Source organism: Pseudophryne corroboree, chromosome 7, assembly GCF_028390025.1.
Source record: "Pseudophryne corroboree isolate aPseCor3 chromosome 7, aPseCor3.hap2, whole genome shotgun sequence".
Taxonomy (NCBI): Eukaryota; Metazoa; Chordata; class Amphibia; order Anura; family Myobatrachidae; genus Pseudophryne; species Pseudophryne corroboree.
Window position 1 is genome coordinate 402077161 of NC_086450.1, and position 11785 is coordinate 402088945.

An 11785-nucleotide genomic window follows, 5' to 3' on the forward strand; every position below is an offset into this window, starting at 1 on the left:
CCAAGTTCCTTCAAGAACTGTGTGCAAGTGTACCTAGAAGAATTGATGCGGTTTTGAAGGCAAAGGGTGGTCACACCAAATATTGATTTGATTTAGATTTCTCTTCTGTTTATACACTTTGTATTTTGAACACATCCATTTTTGAAAGCATTCTTACTTTACAGCATTTTTTTCACACCTGCCTAAAACTTTTGCACAGTACTATATATATAAATATATATATATATATATATATATATATATCTGTAAATAAAAACTAGCAAAAAAATTTGATTATTTAGTTTATATATGTGTGTGTGTGTGTGTGTGTGTGTGTGTGTGTGTGTGTGTGTTTGTGTGTGTGTGTTTCAGGCACTGTCCCACTGTCCCACCCATGGGCCTCAGTGTGCCGCAGTGGGGGGGGACACATTTGGGAGGCCCCCCTGTCACTCACTGCTCTGCAGTGAATAGACGTTGTGTGCATGCATGCAACATTTATTCACAGGGTACAGAGATTTGGGGCATGTTCACATAGCGTTGGACATGCCCGCCCAATCACAACAACGTGGCTCACGACTGCAGCATTTGCCATAAGGCCACGCCCCATAGCAGATAAGCTGCACCCCCTAATTTTGGGTGCATACCTATGGAGTGTGCAAGTGTCCCTCTCCCGTGCAGGCATTAGGTGTGTGTGTGTGTGTGTGTGTGTGTGTGTGTGTGTGTGTGTGTGTGTGTGTGTGTGTGTGTGTGTGTGTGTGTGTAAATCTAGGTGTGATAGTAGCGAGTGCATCCCCAGCCATTGACCTCCCCACATGTCACTGATAACAAGTGAACTCTGCTTATTCATCACAGTAGTCATAAAAGATTGGGAAAACAGCTGTAGTGCTGTCAATTCCACTGTCAGTGATATGTACACCATCAGAGTAAAAATAAACAATACTAAACACCAGTGGGGAACCAAAGGTGGCCATGGGGACAGTCTCCCCGCCCCAAATTGTCATTTGTTACTCTCCACTAGTGTTTAGTACTGGTGGGAAGAAGGTAGAAGTTTGCTTTTTTAGGGGACACTCGAGCCCCGCTCGTTCACCACAGCAAAGGTGTTAAGGTAGATAGTCCCCCAAAATTACATGAATTCTCAGACATCTCTGAGGTGCTTTAGATCAGGTGCGGATTGTGATGGAAAACCAGCCCAGGAAATTCATGGGAGCAGCCCTAATTGGGTTGCGGTCTGATGAGGGGGGTGGGATCATAGGACCTGATTGTTTGCAATTGTGGCATTCCTTACATCTTTTGCTGCAGTTGTGTCGGAGATCAGGGGCTGATTGGGAATTGAAAGTGGCCCTGTAAAATTATGTAGAAGTGACCTGACATGGGCAGCACAAGAGATATAACATACCGTGTAGCCATGGCAGCATCACTGGATGGCAGAGTTTCTGTACTGCAGAGATGGAGTAACAGAATGAATGGAGACAATGCAGTGTACTGGGTGCAGTGGTCTGCCTGTCATGTGGCGAGGGTCCACATGAAAACACACAAAACAGAAACCTTAAAAGAAAGAGACCCACAATAGATATGCGCAATAAAATGAACTTAGCAGCCTTGTTTATCCACAGGGTAGGGAACAAACACTAATTCCCTCAAATAGACTAAACAAAATATTCGTGGAAAAACACTGGCGCACAGTCCATAGAATGTGAATATGCTTTAAAAGATTAGGACTCTATAACCTTTAAGGGAACCTTATTCTTCCCAAATAATCTCCAAATCAAATGGATAAAAAAGACACATTTATTACACTCAAACATGGACAACATATAAAACATGTAAAGTGCATGTGCATGAATGGCCAGGTGGCTACAACACTGATGGAAATGCAGTGACTCAAATAGGTGCACAGAATATCTCACCCGATGTAAGAGGTGCGGAGGGTTTAGCTGGATTAAAGCAAATGCTGGTCCCGGGCTAAAAAGCCTGGCACCACCGCACATGGGCTTTTCTCAGCACGTGGTCACTGGCCTGTGGCGATCCTCGCAGTTTGTCATCCAATATTCTACGCATTTTGGTCTCACAATAGACCTTTTTCAAGAAGTGGATGACAAGCTGTGAGGCTGGTGGGCTTAATATACCCTTCCTAATTGAACAATTACTGCTGGATCAATTTAGGATGCACCACTTCCGGGTGGTTAACCCGGAAGTCATGTCTGCGGTTCATGTGCGTTTCAAGCCTTGATCCAAAGGCCAATCGCCACAGGCCAGTGACCACGTGCTGAGAAAAGCCTATGTGCGGTGGTGCCAGGCTTTTTAGCCCGGTACCAGCATTTGCTTTAATCCAGCTAAACCCATCGCACCTCTTACATCGGGTGAGATATTCTGTGCACCTATTTGAGTCACTGCATTTCCATCAGTGTTGTAGCCACCTGGCCATTCATGCACATGCACTTTACATGTTTTATTTGTTGTCCATGTTTGAGTGTAATAAAACGTGTCTTTATTTGTCCATTTGTGTGTCTTTTTTTGTCCATTTGATTTGGAGATTATTTGGGAAGAATAAGGTTCCCTTAAAGGTTATAGAGTCCTAATTTTTTAAAGCATATTCACATTCTATGAACTGTGCGCCAGTGTTTTTCCACGAATATTTTGTTTACACAAAACGAAAACGTCAGCCTACCAAGAATCTTCCTGGTGAGCCCTATGGCCAATCCGCCCCTGGGTCCAGTCCTGGACTTTTAATGGGTTAATTTTTAAAGTTTCTTGTTGCACTTTCGTAGAAAAGTCCATCACTCATTCATTTTGACTGAAGTAATAACAAACTTCAAACACACAAAAGTAATTGAAGTAATAAATACAGGATTATAATAAACCCCAAATTAAGCCAAACGTAATAGCATTTATGGAGAGAAAAGTTACAGTGATTAAAGTTGGAGGTACTAGTTGTTTGGACTTTGAGGTGACATTTCAGAATTTCTACTAAGCTAATTTGTAGGTATATACATAAATTGACAAAGATACTTCAGATTGATTTTCATGGGACAGTTTTTAGGACTGTGAAGTAGCCATGTCTGTTGAAATGCACTAGATGAGAAAGTTGAAGCACTCAGTGGCATGTTTGCCAAACTGTTTTTGCACAAAATCCTCCACAAATTTGAAGCATCTCCTGGATGTAAGGAGATATCTCCTCTATCTACTGAGGTCTCTCCATTTTATTTACATTTAAGTTATCAAGTCCAGAGATGTGCCCCTGTAGCTAATGCCAGCTTCAGAGGGCATTAGCCTATAGTAGGCTTTAGATCCCTCCCCGTCAGTCCATACACAGCCTGATGGCTAAGCATGCACATCTGGCTTTCCAGGTTCATAGCCATCACTTTCCTTCTAACCATTCCCTGGGACAGAGTTTTTCCTGAAGCTCTGTCCTGACACCTGCAGAATGGTAAATTCTCATGGTAAATTATATTGCATCATTGTGATAAGGGGTGATATTTTTACACCACAACACTGTGCATCCTCATATGTAAATGTCCACCCATTGTTTACGAATACCGCTTTAAACCTGAATGCTGATATCTCTTATAACAAAATCCAAGGAAAATTAATTTGGTTTTGAGGGTCAAAGTTTAAAAACTTGAAGACTGTATAAACAGAGGTCCTGGGTTATCTGTTTTCTCACCTCTGATTAGAACTAGGGCAAATAGACAATACATGGTGATTAGATATTGGTTAGTTCTAGGTAAATCATCTCATTTCCTATATGTACTGAAATTAAAGGAATAAGCAAATAACTGAGCGCATACAGAACAACTATTTGGGACTATACATGGACTTTGTACATGTTGGAAATTGCTTACTGCACAACAATACGAGGATAGGCAGTTTTACTGGTCACCACTACACACCCATTCCCTTCTCATTCCTACAAGGCAATATCCCAATTCATCCCAACTGGCATCTAAAATAACATCTGATTGCATCAATGCTTTGATATACTATATAGTGTGTCTGTGATTTGTTTATTATGATTCAGAGTCAACATAACACTGTACACATGAAACACACTGAATAGCAGCCCATACAGATGCAGTATGGTGTCTCCCTTGCCACTGCTTTGATCCCTAATTTTTTTGGACACCTTTACAACACGGCAGCACCCAATCACATGCTTACTCCATCTAAAACAACAAGTAATGTTAAACCTAACAATTACCTAGATCAGATATGGATGTGGCCTTATTCTTTGTTATGGGTGTGATACACGTTACTGACAGTCAGGATGCCGACGATCACATGATCAACCATGGCATCTCGACTGTTAGAATGCCGACAGGGGACGAGGTAATTAATTTACTCCTCCCCTGCCTCCTACTCTAAACCTAACCTGCCTTGGAAGGCTGCTAGGGCTAAGGACACAGGGGGTGTTAGCTACGGCTAATCCCAGGAGATGGCGGCTAGGGCTAAGGACACAGTTGGCAGTTGCTATTGCTTACCCCCCATCCCTGTTGCACAACCCTAACCCCACCACCCTTGGGTCCTAAGTTTCTCGCTCACCCCAATACTTGTCTTCAGGATGCCGTCTGTCGGGTTTCCGGTCCCGGGAATCTGAGTGGTGTCGAGAATCCAGCGTTGGCCACCTGACCACGGCATCCACAGCGCTGAGATGCTAACCGCATCCCTTTGTAACTTGCAACACCCAATTAATGACTGTTCATGAGCTTTCATTAGCCCCTGATTAAGGTTGGAAGTTGTAATGTTGGGATGCTCTTGCACAAGTGGGCACTATATAAAATCCTTGTGCACATCTGTTCATCTTTAAATAAGCAAATACCTACTGTATAGCACATTTGAAATAGGGACTATTGATTCATAACATACCCAGAATATATAACGTTATCTACAAATAGGTGGCAGAATGCAGATTCACAGCTTCAATGTAAACAAGCAGTTGATAGTGAGTACAGCTTGAACTATTCTCTATCAAAGAGACAAGAATTGTACTTCACTTTGCTGAAGTGCTGATAATTGCTCACCTATTGCTGCAAATTGTTTAATGAACCATCCATTGAGTCTTGTATGATTGTATAGAGAAGGGTTTAGGACACAAAACCAGATGTATCCGCACAGCCCAGATAATGAAATTTAAATACGATTTAGGCATGAATGTCGTACCTTTCTTAGCATCTTTCTGCAGAACAACTGGATGAAATGTTGCAGAAATCCAGCTATACACAAAGCTTATTTAAATATATGTACGTGGATAAAGCCAGGTGCCAGATTTCAGGATGAGGTCACATTCCTCATAAATATAGTACACATATTAGAAAATATGGTAGTGGTACATGACATCACATATGTAACAGCACAAAGTATAAAGAGCAACATATCTTTATTATTATACAATCTTCTAAGAGAGATATAGATGCCTTGCATAGATGGTAGTTACTACACCCCTGCCCTCCGGATATGAGCTCATAGCATAATTGCAAACGCTACAAGTGTTTTGTATTACTGTATAAGGAAGATTGATAGCACTAATGAAATTTCACTAACCTTAAAGTTCAGCAATCAAGCAAGCTTAATAGAGCCCATACAAGCTCTGCATGACAGCCACTTATCTCCACCCAGGTAAATGCTGTTTTTGCATACTAAATATAGTAGTATAATAATATTACTTTCATTAGAACTATCGCTAAACACGAGTTGCCTTGGATTCCTTACTCTCCTTTTCAGAACACTTTTCGCTCCAAAGCCACCAACACTACATTACTGTCTGTTGTTTGTAATGTATGTTCTTAAGAATTTAAAGTGATTATGACAATATAACTACAGTATATTGAATTGATTTATTAAGAATACATATTAAAATATGAAATAAATCAACTCGATTTGTGCATGTTTCAGTATTTCTTTCTCTCAGTCGGAAAACCCAAATTACTGTAAGCCAGTTTTCATTCTCAAGCAAAATGTTAATGTAGAAAACAAGTCTATAAATGGGCTTGATTCAGATTTTTCATACCTGCCATTCCACTGTTGGGTCCTATATTGAGAACAGTGCAAGTCAGGTAGGCAATATTTGAATTTCAGTTGACTTTATAACACCTGCTATGCTCAGTCAGAAATTCTGCTGGGAGATGTAGTTCCTAGGCAGTTGGACTACAGAGGGTTATCTAACCATGAAGTATTTAATAAACAAATTACAAGAGTGCTTGTACGATACACATCCTGCTTTTTCTAAGCCGACTGAAAGATACAAATCTCCCTAGGGCTTTTCACAGGCCCTTTCCGAAGATGCATTACTGTGTCTCTCTGGTGAAGTTGGAAATGTATAAATATCTCATATCTAAATGTACTGCCCGTGGACTACTTGCACCTTCAGAAATAGTATAGCAAAAAGCTTTGGTCCATTTTTTTCTCCTGATAAATGTCCAAGACACAATCAAAGTGCTGCCAAGCAGAAACTCAATTTAGATAAACACTACCATATTGGTTATACCAAACATTTTCAAGACATATTTTGAAGATAGTAAAAGGGCAACTACACCTGAATTATAAATTGACACAGCAGGTTGACAGATCATATAGCTTTTTCCTATGTAAAAGCTCTTATTGCTTGACAAGTGATGATATACATTTAATTGTATATACATTTGATACATAAAGCTGAGGGTAAATTATTATTCTCTGTTATCAATCATTTAGTATTTTTGAAAGATACTTTACAGTGTTCATCAAAAGAGTTACCCAGAGGAAGTCTGAAGTGCATGGTAAAAGGTCCTTCCCAAGTGCATATATTAAGTTTTATCTTATGTACCTTCATAGGCAGTTTGTTTGTTATATATATTGAGTTCTTAGTAGACTCTAAACCCTTATAGACTGGGGGGTGGGGGAGTACTAGGGTGTGAGAATCAGAAAGTGAGAGATTTTGTGAGAGTTCTCCTGGGATTTTTTGGAAGTGAACCAAGTTGATTTTACCATGTAAATGATTGCTACGTTTAAAAAAACAGGAGAACTCTTCCAAAATATCTCACTTTCTGATTCTCACACCCTATTGCATTCCCCCTAGGTCTCTAACATCTAGCACCTATGTATTTTTATGAAAGTGTGTCATGTACCTGAATGTTAATCATAATATATACTGCATTTCAGAACAGCTAGTGCTTCAGAAATAAAATATAACAACAATAATAGCTAAATGGAAGATTATAAAGTTTTGGAGGGCATGAAGAGAGAAACAGAAGAAGACCCCTGACAGGGATAGGGAGTCAAAGGCAGTCAGATAATAAATCGTAAAGAGTACAATATGCAAATGAAATATAAAATATATATTTTACTGGAACAACAGTGCTCTTTGTATTATATAATGCAGACTCCAGTAGTAGACTCACAGAGAGATGTCCAGTGTATTTAGATGTGGTAGAAGTCAGTGGTGAAGTAGGTCAAGCTACAGTAATAACTTATTAATGTACTATATTTCCAGAGCAGACATAACATGCACAGAGTACATATACCAACTAATATGAGCAAAACACAATTTACAGTTCTACCTTGGGATAAATACAGTATATCAGTACTCTCCCTTTTTCAATGTGCAAAGTGTATTTGTGTGTACCTTTTGTGTTTTATGGGGCATTTGCTTATCAATAAAACAGTGACGTGTTTGCTTTTATGTACCTTTATATTAACAGGACCATCAAAGCACATCATAGCATATATGTCCACAAAGAAACCATAGCTAACACATATATATGGAACAAATTTGTATTGGATAATGTACTGATTGCTTTTCTAAGTAGAGTACCTTACCAAAAAAACTTGGAATATTTTAACATTGCTCAATGTGCAATATAAGCTTTTGTGTATTTTGGACAACAAAATGCAAGACACCCATTTATTTCTAATGCAAATTATATTCCTATGTCTTATTTCTTCTGTTGGCAAAATATTATGATGTACAGAAGCATAACTTGTCTGACTCTGTTTGCCAGATTGGATAAATATCACAAGGACATCTGGCACTCACGCACCATAAAACGCCACCACCAAGAAATTTTCCCAGTTCACGATAAATTGCAAAGGAGTAAATATGTTCAGACAAATTGCATGCCAATGTGCCTGGACAAATAATGTCATTAAGGAGATACAGCGCAATAGAATGCACAGCCTCTTTTACTCAGAACTGGAAATATTAACTCTTTAGGATCATGGATCTGGCTTAAAATGCAGAAGGAACCATTGTTATTTAAATAAATATAATATGCCTAAGAACAGTTTTCAGTAAATCAGGTTGCAGAAAAAGGCACCATTGTGTGCAATAGCAAATGCTGATAATGAAGTTAATACGACAGCAAACCCACAAGTGCAGAGATAGATTATCATGCCTGCCAAATTGTTCATTCAGAATGCACATCTGGAATGACAATGACAGAAACCAGGCAGCTGCTAAAACTTGTATCTATATACTTCACAAATTACTGTAACATGCTTTATTTTTATTGCACTGATATATTTAGAAAACCTAGCATTTCTTACACAGTAATAGGACTAGGCACATAGATACTTCAAAAACAATGAATCACCATCATGCTACATTTTTGTAATGTATATTAATTTTCCATTATCTGTATTCGAATTCATGTTTATATTATATTGTTATTGGTTTAATGGTCTGTTTTGCTTTTATTTGTAGCTCTTCGGTTTTCCAAACACTTTAAAAGAAATAAAGGGACAACTGGGGGACATGAATTGTTACTCTGGGTGCAACATGGTCTGTAATAGTAAGGAACTTACCGGTACCACTCCAGTCCCTTCTCATAGTTCCTATCAAAGAAATGAGGCTCTACACCGACTGCCCTGACATCGGGGTGGGCTCTTAGAGCTTCCAGCAAAGCACGGGTACCCCCTTTTTTCACCCCAATAATAATTGCTTGAGGCAGTTTCTTGTCTCCATACTCAGCAGTGCTGTTGACGGATACTCTGCGACTGAACTCTTCCTCTGTAGTACTAGATTCCTGAGGTTCTCTCTCCAAAAACCCAGTGTGAGACTCTGGAATCATTTCAGTGGCAGCCAAAGGAGTTCTGTCCCATGTGGAGAGTGATGTGTGCATTTCATTGCTTGTAAAATCCGAGGGTCTGTTACTCTCCCCTGAACTAGACGCTGATATCACAGTATGCGATTTTATAGGGTCTCTACTCTTGTCTGCCCCGTAGCTTTCTTTATGGAGTGGAACTGAAAGCGATGCGCTGTCATCGTTCCATCTGGGAGCCACACTGGGGTTAGCGGTGCTTGCCGTGGCGCTGCTGGACGTTTGACCATCCGTGTAGGGAAACTCTTTATTCGCGTTTCCTGATTCTTGGAGTGGGGGCGAAATGTGAGGGTTTGTATAACGGGGAAAACGCAGGCTAGATGCCGTGTCAGAGGTGCTCAATAGCTGGGTATAGAAAGGGATATGACCACTGTCGGAGGTGCTAAACCTCTGGAAGGGAAAAGGAATTGGAGCGCTGTCCGTGGTGCTGAATCTCTGGCTAATGGAATCGATGGGAGCACTGTCCAAGGTGCTGAATCTCTGGGTATTAGGATGCTCAGGAGCGCTGTCCGCTGTGCTGATTCTCTGGTCTGTAGAGTGGACGGGAGCGCTGTCCGAGGTGCTGAATCTCAGGGCTGTAGAGTGGACGGGAGCGCTGTCCGAGGTGCTGAATCTCTGGGCTGTAGAGCGGGCGCTGTCCGAGGTGCTGAATCTCTGGACTATAGCGCGGACGGGAGCGCTGTCCGAGGTGCTGATACTTGCAGCCGTGGATGGAAACTGAACGCTGTTCTCCGAATTGAACCTGAGTGCTGTATAACCCACCGGGCTGCGGTCTCGGATATGAACGATGTCCAAGGTGCTGGATTTCTGATAATTGGTATGGATAAGAGCACTGCCTTCGGGTCTGGATCGGTGGGTGGCTAAGTGGAACGGAGCGCTGGTCCCCGCAGTAGGCGACAACAAGCCGAGCTGGAGAACGGTGCCTGAAGTCCTGATCCTGCTGAAACTAGTAGCAGCCAACTCCGATGACGGCGGCTCCAGAGCACTATCCTCGCTGCTGGTATGGGCAATAGAGGGATCAGAATTGCCGAATTCCACCAGGGCAGAAGGAGACACAGGGGCAGTTATATCTCCCTGCGTCCAGGGTGCTAGCTCTGCTTTTAAAGTGGTGTCCCAGTCCCTTTCCTTGGTGCTGCTGACAACTCTGGGCTGGAAATAGGATTCCGAACTGCTGCTACTTCTGGTACTCGGGAGGACAGGCTGGGTGTTATTAGTCTTTCGTTCTGGTCTTTTATGAGAGGGTAGGGGAGAGTACCCCACCTCTGGGTTGATTATATCTCGATTGCTGGTGTCAGGCTTTAGAGAAGCGGCTCTGATTACATCCACTGGGCTGACCCCAGACTCTGGCTGCAGATAGATACCGGCGTCCTGCAAAGGGAACTGCAATGAGCTGTAGCAGCTGAGCAAGCTGTAGAAGAGATAAGTGACGGACAACGACAAGGTGAATAGGAACACAAGTTTCCGAGGAGCCTTAGTAGAGAGCAGGGAAGTACCTGGCCACCACGGGGCCATCGCGGATCGCCAACCCCAGACCAACAGACATGGTTTCAGCCGAAATCGTGCATGGAGCCGCTAAAAGAAACAGCCCCAGGAGGAGGAAATGTTTGGGTAAGTCCGACAGATAAACGGACTAGTGCTCAGATGTCAGGGTGTAAAGGAATCTAGACCCAACAGCTCTGGAAGCTCCCTGACTTTCAGCGCCTCCTGTTCCCCCACCTCCAGGCGCAAAGCCTCTTCACATGGAACAGATCTCCCAGCAGGTTGTAATGCCGAAGCTGCCAACGGCGGGTAACGAGAGGTGACATTACCGACATGTGGCTCCAGATACCGAACGCACAGAATCTATAGAGCTCCAGTTTATCCACTGATGCTTAAAGTCAGGTTTGTATTGCAGCATAGCCACACTCAGCAGAGATGTGCACAACAGAGCTGGAGCAGGGCTCTTGTCCCCTCGCCTGTTGCAGACAGGCCAGTTCCCTGAACAGCAGCAGCAACTTTAAATCGAGAGAGAGGCGTCTGTAGGTCCAGCTCAGCTCTACAGGAGGCACCAAGTAAGCTCCGCCTGATGCACTCAGAGACTCGCCCACCTACAGTATGTGTCTGGGAGAGACACCCTTACCTGCTTCTTATCACTGGTCACTTGTGCTTCCTACTCTCTCGGCGAATGAGACAGTAAGTGCACCGTGAACAGAGCCAGTCTCTCCAAGGGGTAAGAAGGAGGAAAGGGGGCTGGGCTCATATCCAATATTTACTTGCAAATAATGAACAAAAATGTGTTATGACAGCAAATCCCAGTAAAGACCACAATGCTTATAAAACATATTTATGGCAGCTACAGAACTTGCTTTGTAGCTGTTTTATAACAACACTGCAGCAAACAGTCAGAACACTATAGTATTTATAGTACATATTGAATGCATTAGTCTCATCATACTCAATTTTATTAGGCAATATACAGTTTGCACAGCACAGAACATATGATAGACATTAAAACCAATAACAGGGTTTGAGGACAGTACTCCATTGCATAAGTACAAATCAAGAAAATAAAACATTCCCATGAAACTACAGACAAGGAGGGAAAAGGACAGCTGCAATAATTAAACATTTAAGTGCAAAATTGGAACTTTTTTTGTATTATTTCATTTGTACACTGTGTGCACTGAGCAGGATGTTTCATTTGTTTGAATATGTGAATGTAACACTGAGAAAATAAGCATAAACAATAACAGTGC

General features: G+C 41.8%; 1 protein-coding gene across 1 annotated transcript in view; it reads right to left on the minus strand.

The window, feature by feature from the left end:
• Positions 1 to 11222, minus strand: part of LOC134945392 (heparan sulfate glucosamine 3-O-sulfotransferase 4-like) — a 352473-nt gene extending 341251 nt beyond the window's left edge. Inside the window, exon 1 of the mRNA XM_063934635.1 lies at positions 8755 to 11222. Within this exon, the coding sequence (XP_063790705.1) occupies positions 8755 to 10562 (1808 nt within the window). The 5' untranslated portion in view covers positions 10563 to 11222. The remainder of the gene's footprint in view (positions 1 to 8754) is intronic.
• Between the last annotated feature and the right edge of the window lie 563 nt (positions 11223 to 11785).